The sequence below is a fragment of the Atta colombica genome, unplaced genomic scaffold (genome assembly GCF_001594045.1).
Source record: "Atta colombica isolate Treedump-2 unplaced genomic scaffold, Acol1.0 scaffold163, whole genome shotgun sequence".
NCBI classification, from domain to species: domain Eukaryota; kingdom Metazoa; phylum Arthropoda; class Insecta; order Hymenoptera; family Formicidae; genus Atta; species Atta colombica.
Window position 1 is genome coordinate 892,853 of NW_017259254.1, and position 17,466 is coordinate 910,318.

General features: G+C 31.9%; 4 protein-coding genes across 7 annotated transcripts in view; 2 read left to right on the forward strand and 2 right to left on the reverse strand.

The window, feature by feature from the left end:
• Positions 1 to 755: 755 nt before the first annotated feature.
• Positions 756 to 5,739, forward strand: LOC108685992 (proteasomal ubiquitin receptor ADRM1-B). 2 transcript variants are annotated; one of them, XM_018191016.1, is made up of 5 exons: positions 756 to 1,028; positions 1,209 to 1,325; positions 1,852 to 2,188; positions 2,247 to 2,392; positions 4,934 to 5,739. In XM_018191016.1, exons 1-5 carry the CDS (start codon positions 828 to 830, stop codon positions 5,327 to 5,329), a joined length of 1,197 nt encoding a protein of 398 aa, XP_018046505.1. In that variant the 5' UTR covers positions 756 to 827; the 3' UTR covers positions 5,330 to 5,739. The 2 variants fall into 2 exon arrangements, with proteins under 2 accessions (XP_018046505.1, XP_018046506.1); XM_018191017.1 differs by having other exon boundaries at positions 5,102 to 5,739.
• A 1,507-nt stretch (positions 5,740 to 7,246) lies between these two features.
• The window catches only part of LOC108686046 (protein argonaute-2), a 22,622-nt gene continuing 12,402 nt past the window's right edge, over positions 7,247 to 17,466 (forward strand). Inside the window, exons 1-3 of one of the 3 annotated variants that reach the window (XM_018191097.1) lie at positions 7,247 to 8,106; positions 12,890 to 13,189; positions 16,745 to 16,861. In XM_018191097.1, the coding sequence (XP_018046586.1) occupies positions 16,750 to 16,861 (112 nt within the window). In that variant the 5' untranslated portion in view covers positions 7,247 to 8,106; positions 12,890 to 13,189; positions 16,745 to 16,749. Of the gene's footprint in view, positions 8,107 to 11,522; positions 11,577 to 12,889; positions 13,190 to 16,744; positions 16,862 to 17,466 lie in introns of those variants that run through there. The other 2 variants (XM_018191099.1, XM_018191100.1) reach the window with 2 other exon arrangements.
• On the reverse strand, positions 15,163 to 15,403 carry LOC108685967. The gene has a single exon (XM_018190982.1). The coding sequence runs from the start codon at positions 15,379 to 15,381 to the stop codon at positions 15,163 to 15,165; it is 219 nt and encodes a 72-aa protein (XP_018046471.1). The 5' UTR covers positions 15,382 to 15,403.
• The window catches only part of LOC108686047 (39S ribosomal protein L53, mitochondrial), a 4,166-nt gene continuing 2,124 nt past the window's right edge, over positions 15,425 to 17,466 (reverse strand). The window contains exons 2-4 of the mRNA XM_018191102.1: positions 16,339 to 16,451; positions 15,788 to 16,023; positions 15,425 to 15,505 (exon numbers count right to left, since the gene is read on the reverse strand). Of these exons, the coding sequence (XP_018046591.1) occupies positions 15,809 to 16,023; positions 16,339 to 16,451 (328 nt within the window). The 3' untranslated portion in view covers positions 15,425 to 15,505; positions 15,788 to 15,808. The remainder of the gene's footprint in view (positions 15,506 to 15,787; positions 16,024 to 16,338; positions 16,452 to 17,466) is intronic.

Genomic DNA, 17,466 nt, shown 5'->3' on the forward strand with positions numbered 1-17,466 from the left:
ATTATATACATATTGAATCAATGTTGTTTCGTGTTTTGGATTAATTTTCATTATTTTTATAAGTATATAAATATTATATTAAACATTTTTAACATATATTTTGACATCTTTAGAATGTATTTGTAAAATTGTTTATTTATAATAAATTGTATATGCTCTGTACGGAAATAAATCAGGTACTTCTGATAGAAGTAAATCGCGCTGAAATCGCTGAAACAAATTTATCAAATTAATAAAGATTTTAACGATTTCAGCGATTTATCATCAGAGGCTGCATTCCATTTAACGCTCACAAGCATTGTTTATTCTTGTTTAATATTCGATAAACGACAAGAATGAAATAATTCCACGAGCGATGTGAGCATTAAGTGGAACGCAGCCAAAAGCATAAAAAAAAAAGGATATGTTGTGTAATTTGTATTCATTTCTTCAGAGGGCAGTAATATGCGGGAGCATTTTGCAGTTACAGGAAAATGGCTCTTATGTCCTCTCTCAAATTTCTCTCTGATATAGGCTTGTTTCGCATCGCCATCTTGAAATGCAATCAAATGCAATGTCATCGGCAGGTCTCGTAAGGCAGCGCTCGTATCGAGTACGTTCGTAGAGACGTTATTAATATTATGTGTATCATATGGTATTATTCTATCTTCATCGTTTACTAGATTGAAGACAAAGATAGAATGACACAATAAAGCTAATAACGTTTCTTGAGGCTCTGAATGCACCCATCATATCATAAGTGATAAGTAGCTTAAAGTAGAAGCAACTAGGAGTGAGTTGACTGTTCAAGAGTCTCGTACGGAAATTTTCGTTTTATATCAGTAAACATGTCAAGCGGTGCGCTTTTCGGTAATAATGCTTCTCGCGGTGCCTCGAAAAATCTTGTCGAATTCAAAGCTGGCAAAATGACCGTGAAAGGAAAGATGGTTTATCCGGATACGCGGAAGGGCCAGCTCTACGTTTATCAGTCCGACGATTCATTGATGCATTTCTGCTGGAAGGACCGAACGACCGGAGTAATTGAAGACGTACGATGATTATTCTTGCTCTTAATGAATTTCTAAAAAAATTATATAAATGAAAAAGCGATTTTCAATCCTGTGCGCCGAGAAACTACACTTCTTAATTATTTTATTTCACACCTGATTTGTATTAATATACATCATATATCCTCCATAATCTAAAGTATTATACTATATGTTTTTCAGGACTTAATTATCTTTCCTGATGATTGCGAATTTAAACATGTTCCTCAGTGTAAGACTGGCAGAGTATATCTTTTGAGGTTTAAGTCGTCGAATAAAAAATTCTTCTTTTGGCTACAGGTATATAAAATAAATTTTGTAACATACAATTAGGACTACTATTCATTTGTGTGTTTTTGTCGACAAATTTTTCATTGTTATTGGCTACAAGATAGAAAGATTCAAGGACTTCTCTGTCCTGTACACATTTGTCATATAATGAAAATGCAAATGAAATAGCATTCTTACAAAATTATTAGTTATTAAAATAAATTGATTTATATCTGCATTATATATTTATTTAGCAAGCATTTGGTATTTATCCTATATTATGTTACAATCAGCTGTCTATATATTAAACATAAAGTTATGTAATAGATGCCATATGCTTTCATTAGAAACATTAGTAAGAGAAGACAGTTATTTTTTTTTTATTATGCGATATGTGATAGAAAAAGTAACAGATCACATATACCTCTGTCCTTCATATGTTGCCTTATATGAATACATTTGTACACATATATACATATATACATATTTATATACAAACTATATTATATATATTTATTAAACATGATTTTAAAAAATGCATATTTTCTTTGTATAGGATCTTAAAACCGATAAAGATGAGGAGCATTGCAGAAAGATTAACGATGTACTAAATAATCCACCAACTCCAGGATCCCAGAGAAGTGGTGGTACCAATGCTGAAGGAGATCTTCAGAATCTATTGAATAACATGTCGCAGCAACAGCTTATACAGTTGTTTGGCGGCGTTGGTCAAATCGGTGGTCTGGGCAGTTTATTAGGTACAATGAATAGACCACATGGTGTTCAGAGTACAAGGGCTTCCACTACAACTTCATCTACTCCAGCCACTACGAATGTAACTAGACCGCCTCATTCATTGACTCCTGGACCTAATACGGATTCTAAATCTTCGAGTGAGTTTAAATTGTTTGTTCAAATAAAGCAGTATATCCTAATGATGTAATTATCTAGGTAATAATAAATCATCAACGAGAACAACAACTCCGTCCACGCCTGCTGCGACAGCAGCAGCTCCAAGCAATAGAATACAACTTAGCGATTTGCAGAATTTTCTATCAGAAATTCCGACTCCATCTCGAACGGAGCCAGCTGTACAGGTAATATCATATTGCTTTTTCATATCTATTACTGAATTAATCTGACCGTTGGATTGAATTGAAACTTCAATTGAAAATTGAATTTTCTAAAAACTGGTGCAAATATAATGCAATGTACATACTATTTTTTTAAATTGTAATAATTGAACTTTGACTCTGCATGGAATAACAGGTAATTAAAGATGTTAGTGTTTTGTGAGTAGAAGATGCCTCTGTCATAGTGTTAATATGCTGGTTACAAGTATCCATTTATATAGAGTATCCTAAAATTTTCCTAATAGTCTTTCAATCATAAATTTTTTGGTCTTTTTACGATCAATTCATATTTTCATTTAATGCAAATGCCAAAGCGTCTAAAATTTTTACGTAATAAATAATTGCAGCTTTTAATAAATTAAACTTAAAGAAAAAAAAAGATAAAATTATCCTTATTTTATTAATATTAAATTTTATATCTATTTGATATAAATTTTTCTAATTTAATTAATAAAATCTAGAATACATAAAATTAGAAATGCAATTTTTTTATTAAGAAAAGAACGTTTTCTTTAAATTCGCTGAAGAGAATTAATTAATATTTTTTATAATTCTGAAACATCCTATAAATGGTTTTCAAGACTATCAATAATAATGAAACATCATACATTGAAATTGCATTGTAAAGCGTTTATCGAAAGTTAACAACTTTGCTATAAACATGTGCATGTCATTATTTTTATTTTTTAATACAAAGATTGCAGTATTAAATGTTTTATAAAAATCTGATCTTTTATTTAGCAAAATCATCAATCAAATGTCAATTACAAAATTTGATTAATTTCTTAAAGGAATATGTATTATACATTGCGTTTGCGTTTGTATCTTATTCAAAAAAAATTTTACATCTGTTATAATATTTTTAGGAATAATTTGATAAATTTTTGTATTAAAAATAAATCAATTTAATTAATAATGATAATATTTATTGGAACTCAATTTTTATGAGTTAGTTTACACGCACGCACGCACGCACGCGCGCGCGCGCGCACACACACACACACACACACACACACACACACACAAATAACGTATTTTTTCAAATATGAAAAGATAAGATTAAATTCTCTCATCCTATAATAGTTGCAAGACTACATATCTGTACATTCAAAATGTACTGTTTAGTACATTTAAAATCTTAAAAGAGATAAATTAATAAAAGAGATATTAAAATAAGTATCTCTCTCTCTCTCTCTCTCTCTCTCTCTCTCTCTCTCTCTCTCTCTTGGTTATAACATTGATTGTGAATAAATATTACGAATTATTTATTTTATCAAATGTTATAACATTGATTGTACATAAATATTACGAATTATTTATTTTATCAAATGAAGAAATAAAAAGATACCGAATATTTATTATAAAATCACTGTCGTTAATATTTTAGATTAATATTTATGTAGAGTTAATATACAAGAGTAAAATCAGAGGAGCGGAAGAACAAGTATTTTCACACATAAAAAATATATGTAGTATTCTGAAAGCACAATAAATGAAACCAAGCAATCACAATAGAAGAGAATCTATGCGAAAGTTCTTAATAACGTGAACAAAGTAATGTAGAAAATTCAAGGATTGTTTATCATGGAATAAATTATTTGTCGTATAATACTAATTGTGTATTTTTTACAGCTACTATCACTACAGGAATACATAAAGTGTCATTCTTGATAACAGAAGTTGCAGAATAGCTTTCAGACTCATTCAATATTTTACAAGTGTTTAAAATGGTTCTCTCTCTGAGTGAGCGCGAATTTTTTAGCTTTATTATTTGTGAATAATTAGTAACTGGTGTATTGCACCGCTAGAAAATTAACATTGAAAATATTATATGTATACCTAAACTAACAAAACCATTACAAAAAAAAGTTTGTGATAGAATAACGAACTTCGTTAATTAATGTATCTAGATTGAATTGGAATTTTAATGTGCTTTAGCTATATGTTAGTTTATATGTGCTTGTAGATGATAATATCATTATAGAAGTCATGTGATCAATAAGTCCTAGCTAATATGTTTTACGATGCTGTGTTTGTCTTTCTTTACCTTTGAAACTCAGTAAAATTTTAATAATCTATAAGTGAACTATTCTCAATGTTACAATTTTTGTAGTAATATTTTTTTGAAAGACTTAAACATATTATATATTTCCTATAATACTGTGAAATTATGTTACTAACAGGCGTTTACTATTAAGTTACTGAATACGAAGTACTTTGATCAGACAAAGTGTTAAAAAAGTTAAAAAAAAGAAAATTAGTAACAATGATTTTTTTAAATTCGGCCATGTCACAATGCCAAACTAATTAATTAATCCGTAATATATTGTGATAGAGTAAGATTAGAGAAAAGACAGAGGCATGGTTTTCTCACTGTTCAATACTATCCTTTGTCTGAACTTTTCCTGGCTGTCGGAAACTCTGGCTCTGCTGAGCAATTGGGGAAGTTTCTCTGGGTATGTCTGTTGTTTTCGTTCAGCTACAGCGCAGCTTATTGTCCGGCAGAGGGGCGTAGCGACAGAGCTGACCAACGCTATCCCAACGGCGATCTCTACGACGGAGAGCTTGGAGAGTGCTATGAACGTGCACTTGCCACCTGGGGACAACCTGTCTACCACGCTATCGTCTCCCCAGTTCTCCCAGGCGCTATCAATGTTCTGGTCTGCTTTGCAGTCGGGCCAGGCGGGCCCTGTCATCCGTCAATTCGGCTTGGGACCGGACGCCGTCAATGCCGCATCCAGTGGAAACATCGAAGAATTCGTCAGCGCTCTGGAGTCCGAAGCGAAGAACGGTCAGGGACAACAAGCGCAACAGGGACAAGATGACAAGAATAAGAAGCAATCATCGGCCACTAGTCCTGATAAGAAAGACGATGACGACGAAGGCATGGCTTTAGATTAAGGATGGAATTTGTGTGCATCTCTCATTTCAGGCGTTGCCTTTTTTTATTTAGAAATCATGCGTTACATTATTATTATGTTCCAATGAATACGCAATAAAAAATCTTACTGGACATATATTTTTCTTCAAGATAATTTAAACATATATATGTATAATTTCAGTAACATATTTTTTGGACGTATATCTAAGCGTTTCTCTAAGTCTTCGAAAATCTACGACGTTAATCTTGTATATTAATGAGAGATTAGCAAACATGTTGACTAAAATATAAAAACAAGAAATTTGATCATGTGTTATCAAAATTACACGTATGAAAATTGATTATTATCAATAATATATTGGGCCTTTTGTATACATTTATTGGATTTATTAAACGCTTAAATAAAATAATTTAATAAAATCATATATATGTACAAAATTCGTGTATTGTATGAATATCCAAATATGTTTCGAAGCTTTGTACTTAAAATCATTTAAATTGAAATTCAATTTAAATTCAATTTAAATAATTATAATTATCGCATTTCTATCACGTTTCTATTTTTTAGATTATTATCATTTCTTATATAAAAGATAAGATTATGAAATTTGTTGACTTGATTATGTCCTTTATATTGAAATATTTGGTTATTTTATTTTCTTAAATTATTTATTTGAATCTTTTAGCGAGTGGAAAATGATATTTTTTTTAAAAGACTTTATTTTTTAAATTCCAAATTTTATTTACTTAAAAATAAATATTTCTGTAAAAAAAAGTATTTTGCGAAAATATTTAATGAAATAGTCAAACGTAGAATTTAAATTGTAAGAAACTGAATGGCGGGAAAGAGCAGTCCAATCATGCGCTTTTGTTTACGACGCACAAGCGTTTTATTGGACCTACGCGATAATCGATATATAGTATCAGCTGAGTTCTATCAACTCCTTGGTTGACAAAAATAATAAAATAAATTGATGCTATATCGTATCATCAAGTTACTATTAGTAAAATATAAATTATGACATAATTAGCGCGATTATTTGGATTGATTTTCTCAGGCAAAAAAGGCTAGGTTGAAAAAGCAAAGGTTGTTCAGGATGACGCCGTAAATATGTCGTCAGGTGTTTATACGTTTGATCGCGGTGGTATCCGATTGGCTGCTTGATTATGACATCATGCAGGTGCGGCTATAGCGCGAGAAGCTAAACATTTCTATTTATGTAATAATTTTTATTCAATAATTTTTATTACAAAAATTATTGAAAAATAATAAATCAACACAACAATCAATTTTAAAATATTTAAAAATATTTAAAATATTTCTAAAATTGTAACGCCAAATCTACAAAAATCTTCAAATTGGATGAAATAATCTCGGTTATTAACCTAATTAATAAGAGTAAAATACATTTACCTATTTCAACTTTGGTATTTGTTTTTTTTTTATATTTGTTATTGTAATTGTTTTTTATATTTGTTTTGTCAAATACATTTTTTTATCTAACAATTTTATTTAATATTTATTAAAAGAGCAAATCAAAATCTATTTGAATCTAATCGAGTGTATGAATTTTTATTTACCTGATCAGAAGGCGTGATTTTTTTTAGACTTCCACTCAATAAGGACAAGATGATTAATGACGAAATTCACTGAGTTAACCAAGGTACGCGCGATATAATGGTAAGTGCCTAAGTGGTAGAAAATGCCGGTCATCACGCCGCCGCGACGCGACGCGTCCATGCGATCGAAGCAGCACAACGGCGTCCCGGCCGGAACGTTTGTTTGTAAACACGGCCGTATGACAAGGCGCCCGCTTACGGCGCTTACGGCGCTCACGCCGGCCCTGCGCGCTACTGGCGCGCAGTCGCGCGAATCGAACGGAGTAGTGGGGGAACTCCCTCGCGAAATCGCTGATCGTCGAATGCGCCACGGCGAAATTTCGTTGACAAAAGTCGCGGCGAATAACGCGTCGGGCCGGACGCGTGAAGGAGCCCAGTTTTTTGTCTGCGTGTGAATCTGATCAGTCGCTGTAGTGAGCCGCGACGTGTCGTGGCCAGTGTCATCATGAAATAAGCTGCGGGTATCGTAATTTCCCCCCAATGCTATTGTTGTGATAGCGGTACCGCGGCGGCGGCGGCGGCGGCAGCGGGCGCTAAGGCGATGGGGAAAGAAGAGAGCGGGCGGGCAGGTAGTGGCTTAAAGGGAACGAGGGGGAGTAAGAGGGGTGACATGGAGTAATAAGACAGTGTGCGTGAGCGCCGATACTCCCGCGCGCAGTCCATGTACGTGTGCACAATGGCAACCTTGACACTTGGTGATCGTTTTTGGCGGCTCCGCGTCATGGAGATCGCGCGTCCAGCGGCATCGCGTCGCGAGTGAAAGCGACGACGGCAGGCACGCCTCGAGCAACAATAGCAAAAGGAGAAAGAAAAAGAAAGATTGAGAGAAATAGAGGAGAGCGCAGGAGAAGAAGGCGAGTGGTGGCTGAAAGACGCGGGAGTGCTGCGTACGTGGACATCACGACTCGACTCGAAATTCCTACGTTATCCTCGATGTAGAGTCCGCAAGTTTCCTTAGCGACGCGCCACGGCCTCCCTTTGTTTTGGTCCTCGCGTTAGACCATCGTCCTCGGACTTCGGAGCGTGGCCGCGAAATCGTCACGCCGCGTCGCGCGTCGCGCTGCGTCGTGTCGCGTCACGTCACGCCGTGCCGCGCGTTGCGTCGCGCGCGGCATTCCGACACGACGATCGCGAAACTCGTCAACCACGAAAATAAAAAAAAAGATTTAATTTGAAGGTTAGAAATTAGGCGAGAAAGTGACAAGTGTCAACATACGTTGTGCAAATAGTATGAATCATCGTCTTCATATTTGATCAACTTGGTATCGTCATCGTCGTTGTTGTTACAGCAGTACATTCGTCCGTGTGTGAAGCGATAAAATTGTGATAACTTTGAAGTTAGTTAGTCTCCCCTATTAAATGAAACTTTAAACTCGCGCGTAATTTAACGAGTATACATATGTTGCTCGATCACGTCACGGCGTATTTTATTTCACGATGTCTAATTTTACAACAAATTACGATATATAATAAATTGTATAAGTTAATTAGAAAGAAATATAAATACATACACATGTGTACATAAATATATATTTATATTTTATGTATATATATTTTGTTATATATGTATATGTATATGTATATGTATTCAAAGATGAATGATGATAAATGATTAAATTTTATTTTTTCTTATATTTCTTTACTGTGTTAATTAATTAACATTTAGAATACGAAGAGAGGGATCTTTTTAATCTTAGTTTTGCCTTGAGTCAGATTTTTTTATCATTGTTCATTATATTTTATTGTATTTCTTACCTTAAAATATGACACTATTTCAACACCACACTGGCTTTTTTTCCTTGATATTTATGAGGACGTCAATTTTTGCTACATTTATGTGATAGAAGATTTAAAGTCAATTATGCGCAAAAAAAATCTGGCTTCGTTGAACAAAAAAAAAATCATCGCGGTGCAGAAGACGTTTTATGAGTTCAATGCGAGCGCATTTCCCAGTTTGTCGCTTATTATCGCTCCGAAACGTCAGCACGAAGAAACGTCATTCGCACGACCGGTCGAACGACCCAATTTCTTGTCTCACATCGCTCGTGGTTCGACGAGAAAAAAAGATACAGAACTGCTTACGCGGCATGTGAATCGTAGCTAACGCGCGTGGTACGCGATTCCGCGTGCGCGCGACGCACGCGGAAGCCGCGTCTCTTCCGTTTGCGTGTGGCGGCGCGTACGTGTCGTCACGCGCGACGCCAGGAATTGATCTCGAGGGAGGAGATGAAACGCGATTTTGAAACATCCATATTCTTTAGGGACGATAAGAGGATCGGAGGCGGATCTTTAAATGCCAACTTGCCGCTTGCATTTTTCAAAGTCCGAAGGACTTTATAACGCTGTAATTATTCCTTAAATATTTACTCTGTAAAATTTGTAGAATGAAATCTTACTCTGAAAAGAGAAATCTCACTTTTAATTAAAAATTGAGCCACTCTTTCAAGATTAGCTCAGTTTTCATTCTTCGGAGTGAGATTCTGCTCCAAAAAGTAAATGTTCCATTATTAACACACTTAGAATATTTAAGAAGTTTAATCAAAGCGAATTTGGTCATTATGCTAGATTAGTGCTTACTAAAAGCTGCTATGAAATTAACATGAAATTAATAAAGTTAAATGTAAAATATAAATATAAATATTTGAAATATATACGGTAAGGCTACTAGTTGTGGATTGCTCTTATAAAAAAATTTATATTTTTTTATCCAGAACGATGTCGAACAATTAATAAAATATTTAATAATTATAATTGATTACAAATAATTTATGTATGATTTTATTTCATTTCGATATCGTTTTATATGTTTTACTCTATACTTTTAATTTTAATTAAATAAAGTAATGACAATTTTGCATAATCAGACTCCATGTATTAATTGTTATATATTTGTTATATATTTACTACCCTCTGTAAAAGCTAAAAATAGTAATCTTTATAGTAATCTTTATAGTAATCTTTATATAAAATAGTAATCTTTATTATACTGAATGAATTTTTAAAGATACATACCTTAGTAATCTTAGTTTATCTGTCACGTTTTAATAACGATATCAATAAAATATGCAGCGCTGTTGCTAATAAATAAAAAACAACTGACACACTTTAAAAAGAAATACTAAAGAATCTTGTGATATGCATTGTTTTTTTTTTTTGGGAAAATACTATAATTATTTAAATATAATATGTAATCTGGAATTAGTGCCTGTTCCGCACTTAGTGCTTTTATCCTATTTTAATGATTAAATATCCAATAATAATGTTGATGACGTTAATTAACAGAATGTATGTGTAGATATTATTGCATTGTCAAAGCTGACTACATGCAACTTCATTCAAATACGATATTTTATATAAAAAGTAGTCTTTAATAATGTATTAATCCATTATAATGAATGACCAATTCATCAAAAATAATCTTGTGAAGATCCTGCAACAATCAAATAAGAATTAAGAAATTATTTTCACTATCTATCATTTATCTTCAGATTGCCAATTTGTCATTCTGTCACCAGCTGCGATTTATGAGAAGCAACAACGACGATGACAATCTCATTTGTTTTTTTATTCACACAGAAAGATATATAGTGTATGCAAATAATTATTTATTTCAAGTATTTTAAAAGTTTATATATCCGCAAATCTATAAGTTCATCAATTATCGAAATATATTTTAAATCCTAGAATAAGTTTAAATTTCAATGAAGATTATTAAGTTAAAACAAATTTGATTTGTTTATTATATAAAGTTGTTTCTTTGAATCAATTTTATAATATTTTTTAAGAGAAAATAAATTCTTGTTTCGAATACATAATGATGAATTTTTTAATAAAATTTATAACAAGTATATTTTAAGATTATTATAAGAAGAAAATATTCTGTGTTAAAGGTAACCATTATTTAAAAGGAAAAAAAAATAAGTTGCATAATCACATTTCTCAGCAATATAGAATAATATTTTTCTGTGTGTGCAGGCAGTGGATAAAGTTTTGCGATACGAGCAACGGCCGCGAAAGTATTGCTGCGTCGCGACGATTCATCTCATTAAACTTCCGCATCCGTTTCAAGGGCAACATATAGAATCCAACTATATAGAATTTGTCTATTTGCTAGATAATAGAGGAACTATTCGATCCGCTGTATTTAAACTTGATTATATAGACACATGAGAATTTTGTAGTTTAACATTTTTTTCTTATTTCGACGTTTGATGTTGATTCTCACATTTGAACTATATGTGTTATATAGCATAGTGTTGCATTATGTTTGTGCAGCACGTATACATTAAGTGTATATCGATTATACTATGTTTGGAGTAACATGATGCAATCTGTTACGAAACATCTTGTCTAATGTGTATACCACAATTTTCTTGACAGCTGGAACTCGTTTTCATTCTGTATCACGATAAAAAGTTTCAGTTTATTGAAGTGAAATTGATCACAAAATGAATATTCTAAACGACAGAACCAAATTGTACATCGAATAATCCGCGCAAGTCGGCAAGTAAATGGAGAAACGTTTCTACTTGTTCAAACGCACGGATTATTGGATGAACGGTGCTCTCGGCTTTTGTCTTCATTCATAATGTTATCGCCAGCAGCGATGGAAATAGCATCGAGAAATGTCATACTGTCTATCAATTGGTGACTATTTTATGCTAAGTATATTTTATTATATATATATATGTATAATATAATAATAAAATATATGTATGTATACATGAAGAGAATTTTTTTTTAGAGTTTACCCTGAAAATATGGCAATTCTGGGATAACATTGTATTAGGTGTAGTAAAAAGAAATCCATTAGTTTTCCATTCAATTTCATGCAAAAATAATGGATTTCTTTTTACACCTAATATTTCGAAAAATTTTATGTATATAATTTTGTAAATTTCTCTCATTCATTAATAAAATATTATATAAATAAGTTATAATAAAATATAAATAAGTTTGATTAATTTTATTGAAATGCATGGTAAAAATCTTTAAAATATATTATATTATACCACCATACTTTCAGGGTAAATTTTAAGAGATAATTTTCTCTGTGTACATATATAGTGTTTCTTCGTGAATATCTTTCGTGAAATCTTTTGTTTATTAGAGTGTAATTTTTTTGCAAAAAGGGAGGATTGCATCTTGTCACAAAAAACAATTATCTTATCAATCGTTATTATCTCTGTGATATTAAATATTATCATCGACATGTAACGACGTATATGTCTATGATAATATTTATGATCAAACGAAGTCAAATGAAAGTTATGAAAGAAATATTACGAGCGTTATTATATCTGAAATTAGATTCGAATTCTCTCATTCTCACTTGCGTTCCTAAGGATTAAAAATAAATCCTCTTTATTTCATTCTTCTTTACATTTGTAACGTAAGCTTAAATATTGAGTTTTGTGTTCTTTTAAACAAATATTCAAATAATATTCTATATGTAAATATAGAATATTATAGAGCTTTGCATTATTTTTAAATAAATATTTAATCTTTCAGTTTACAATCATTTCTATTCCTTCTGTCTGCAATATGAACTTTTTTTCAGCCTAAGTTTTTTTACCGGTCTAAACTTTCAAAACAAAATCAGAGTTTCAACATCTCTGTAATATCATCAAATAGTCTTTTAATTAAAATGTTAAAATATTTATTCAATAAAAATTGAAATTTAAGCAAAAATAATTTAAAATTGGAATTTCGCTCAAGAAAGCAGACAAAAGGTTAAATAATGCTTTATATAAATATAGAACTTTTCGTTATTTCAAACAAATATTAGATTTTCAATACAATTAAATTGAGATGTTTAAAGAGAGAAAAAAAAAGAAAATGGATTTAGAATCGCCACTGCCTGCCCGCGCTTTTCCGGATCTCGCGACTAATCTCGCGAGTGCACGGCGTTTCAATGAATGCTCGGTGATGAGTCCTGACGTGCAAAAATGTTCTTGCAGAGAATCGTGGTCACGTGTGCGGACATTGACATCAGAACGGCAGCGAGGGATGCAATTTCCCGTGTTCGCGAGTGATAGCCGCGGCAGCACGGCTGCCGCGACCACGTAGTCTCGCGTGCACGCATGCAAGACAGAACAGTATATCGTCAGTGCATCGTCATCATCGTCCTCGTTGTCGTCGCTTCGTTGCATGCGAACCGATTACCGAGAATGCCGATGTGAAGTGAAGAACCAAACGCTCTGCGATCTTTACATGTCATAAATTTTACTTATCACCCCGAGGATACACGCAGAAACAAGGTGAGCATGTAGAGTCCTTAAGCAAAAAATCATCTCTCGTCGCAGGATTCGAAATCTCGACAGAATTTCGCCGAGTTCGATAAGAGATGGAACGCGCGAGAATGATCTCTGCGATTGTTTGGCGAATCACAAAATTCCTTTATCGCGTACACGCAGATAAAAATTGAACTCGCCGAGAGTGTCACAGTTTCAATTCTACGTCTTTTTTTTCATCGCCTCATCATTAACCCTTTCAAGATATGGATGATTTATCTCGAAAAATTTTTGATGTTTCTGGAAAATTCAATAGCAATTCTATCCGCTTGTTTTATATTAAATTTGAAGGTTCGGTTTATAATATCTTGCTAAATTTATTCAAATAGTATTTCTCAAAATTAAAAACTATAGAAAAAATTGTAAGTTGAAAAGTTAAAGAATTTTTCCTTCTTACTAAGGATTTTGTTTCATTTATGCAGTTAAAAGATTGCCTTGAAAGAGTTAAAGTCACTTTGTGTATTTACAGCACAGATTGTCTTGTTTGCGTAGCTTCTCCATGCTTTGATGCTTTATTAATTTATGTTTCGATATATTGCTTGATTTGCTTTGTATCTATCATTTCTTTCAGACACTATGCGGATTGCTTGAGATAGAGATTACTTGAAAATTATGCTATTTCCAATTCTGAATTCGGCATCCTTCACAAATTGCTAATTAAAGACAATTGACTTATTTAATGCTAATAGTTAAATAGACGTTGAGAATAAAATCAAGAATCGTCAGGAATGGATCAAATTTTGTTGAGAATGATAAAGAATCACTTCGGTATTATGGATGTCGAGTCTGATATATACATACATTTTATAGGATTGTTAAAATGGAAATCGATATATTTTAAAATTTCTATTCGTAATAAAATCATATTTCATTACGATTTTATTGAGTATCGTAAGCGTAAAATATGTCACGCCACGATACATTCATCTTTCTAATTCCGGGCGTTAATTGCGAAATAAATTTGTTTAAGTAAAACCGCATAAGCAAACAAATCTTTATATTTTGGCGATTATTTTTCACGTGCCAATTTCTTATTTTTAAGTCCGGTTTAAAATTTAGAGATGAAAGAGAAAAAGAAAAAAATATCCATGCTATAGAAAGAATATACGTCCGCAAGGACGATAGCCAGGACAGACAAAGAATGAAAAGAACGAAATGCGCATGCATGGACGAGATGGAAGAAAACACGAAAGACAAGAGAGAAAGAAAGGAGAAGAGAGGACAGAAGCAAGGAGAAGCAAAATTACTCGACAAACTTGAGAAACGAGATTCGCACGGGTCTGCCGAATTTTTTGTAGTTTGTTTGAGAGATATTTTGCATTATTTTTAATTCTACATTCTGCTATTAATTATACAAGAATGTTTCAGAGCAATATAAAATTTATGTTTCTCCAACATATTAGGTATTAGTATGAGAATAGAAATATTCGTGTAAGAATTAAAAATTCGTGATTGAGTAAAAATATTAAATTTCTGCAGAAATAATTGTACTGAAGGAAACTGATGTGAATAATAATATAAAAAAGAATAACTTTATTTAAATTGTAAATAAATAAAAAATGACCTAAAATTCACCATCCAAAAATCATAGTTGCTAACCATCTAAAGTTCTTCAAGTTTTGTTACAAGATAAGTTGTTAGACTAGCACTAATCCGCACAACTTAAACGACCAGACGACATTTTTTAAATAACATTTTATTATCGGCACAAACGATTTATGACATATATATTTTTTACGAAATTGTATCTGTTACAATAGTAATTAGCACAGAATGTTTCTCATTCTTATTATGTTTATATTGAATTTATATTATACTTTTTATTAAAAAGTTTACATGATTGTGACGCATCAAAAAAATCAATGACATCAAGAAATGAAGAAATCTAATTTGACAAGGAATACAAAACATCTTGTAAACTGAATTCATTATACATGATTTTATTTAGCAGGTATTATAGTTATGTATTTCGAAAGAATAAATGCTATCAGAAAAGTACCTGCTACAAAACAAATGACGAAAACATACCAAGTTTCTTCGTCAAACACATCGGTAAAGGCTGGAATTTGATTGTAGACCGAATCGAGAAGTCGTAAATGGTAATTTTTACTGTTTCTTATTATTTTGTTCGTCGTTACGCTAGTTTCCTTCCCGTACATTTTAAATTAGTAAAGTTTCCTTTTTTACAATCGGTTTACTGCAAATATTTTGATTGCGCGAAATAAATTTCTAGATTATTTAATATAAATGTAACGCCTTTCGGTGTTTAGCAAGTAAAAAATCCTGCAAGAATATAAACTATAATTATTATTAATATCTATCTATCTATATATATATATATATATATATATATATATAAGTTTTCTTTCTACAACATTTAAAGCTGTACTAAATGTAATTCAAATTATACGCTGCAGAAGATTAATTACGATGTATAAAATAGAATAAAATAGGATGGAAATTATAGCCACGTATCAAAGACATATTATTTAGAGATATTTCGTTTGAGACTTTTGAAAAAAACTTGTACATTGCGTAAACACAATTTGATACTTCATTTATTACCACAATAAGTTGCCGATGCAATTAGATTAAATGAAACACTCCTTTATGCTTGCTCCATAATTTTATTCTATGATGCGGCCTCTTTTTCTTCTTTCTCTTCTCTTCCTCAAGCACTTTTTTAGCCTCAAGCTCAGCCGGATCGGGCGGAATCAGACTAGTGATATGCTTGTTGTAAAGTTGCAAAATGTTTAGGCTTGTTAAAAGGGCCGTTTTTAATACTACTTTTTCACCCGATTCTGAAAAAATGAATAAGACAGATGTGACCTACTTGTTTGTATCTGCGCGAAATTATGGGAGAAAAGTATAAAAAAAAAAGTTTAGATGAAATAATTGAGATGAATAAGTTTTAAACTCCGTCGATTTGTTAGCACGGAATAGAGCTTCGATTTCTTAAAGCTTTATTGAATCAGAACGCAATTTAATCACCTTATGCATCTTTCTTTTTTCATATTTTTCCGTATTGTATGATACGAACGTGAATGAATTGAATGACATGCATTGAAACGTAAACAGTAACGCGAACAATTCCATACTTTTATTATTATACTTACGAAGACTAAACGTGATGGTTGGCTCGGAACGGTCGCACACGACCTCTGTTTTTAATGAGCACTGCGGGTTCGTCGCACGAATTTTCAGAGCACTAACGTAATACAGAAAATCTCTGCAAATAAAAAGCATTATGCATGTTATTATCTCATGTGTTAATCTAAGAAAGTCTATCTATACATTCATACAAGAAATCTATACATTCTCTTTACATACAAGATCTATACATACAAGAAGTCTATACATTTTCTTTAAGGTCGTAGAAATTAAATTTTTTATCTATGTTTTGTTTTTTCATCTTTTCTCTTCTTTTTTTTTAGTCTTATCTTACAGCTTCGTAATAAACGTGATTTGCTGGTTATTACTTCCCCGTTACATTTCTCAATGTATTTATCGTTCCTTTCACAGGCAAAATGGCACAAATGGAGCAGCAATTACCGCTTCCAATGCCAGATTTAAGTACCCTTCGTATAACTACAGCCGTCTCCATGCTCGGCAAAGCATATGGATGTGGCCAATGTAATGGTGAGTTACATTCGTTTTAAATAGGTAATTTAAAGGAGAAACATTGTTATGAAACGGAAGGAAAGTCACTATTGTCCGATATTTGTCTTTTAATACGTTTCTGATTGTGCACAAATGACAAAAGGAAAATAATAATAGACTATATTTTTTTAATTTTCACAAAAGTCTAAACTAATTAAAACCTTTTCAAAAATTAAATTTGATATTTCGTGCATATATTATATTTACGTATAATATATACGTATATTTATGGATTGTATATCGTCAAGGATTTGATTATCAACCAAAATCGAAATAGATTGATCTATAAATAATATATTAAAAAATAATATTAGAATCTAATAAAAAGAATAGACGCACACACGCGCGCATAAGATAGTTGAAATAATACAGGAACATTGTACTCATTACACACATTGATAGTCGAAGTAACTCAAAAAAGCTTAATTTAGATGACCTGCAATTCGCGTAAAATTTAGAAAATAATTTTAATAATATATAAAATTATTTAATTATAATATTGATTTTATTTAATAATAACGTTATTAATTATAATTAAATTATTTAATATTATTTATGTAATTTAACATTAATGAAATTAAATT

Excerpts from the sequence above, each read along its gene's own strand:
- LOC108685992 (XM_018191016.1), top strand. The coding sequence starts at position 828 with ATGTCAAGCGGTGCGCTTTTCGGTAATAATGCTTCTCGCGGTGCCTCG. Across the intron at positions 1,326-1,851 it reads AATTCTTCTTTTGGCTACAG|GATCTTAAAACCGATAAAGA; the intron begins GTATATAAAATA and ends TTCTTTGTATAG. Across the intron at positions 2,393-4,933 it reads GAACGGAGCCAGCTGTACAG|AGGGGCGTAGCGACAGAGCT; the intron begins GTAATATCATAT and ends ATTGTCCGGCAG.
- LOC108685967 (XM_018190982.1), bottom strand. The coding sequence starts at position 15,381 with ATGTACGGGAAGGAAACTAGCGTAACGACGAACAAAATAATAAGAAAC.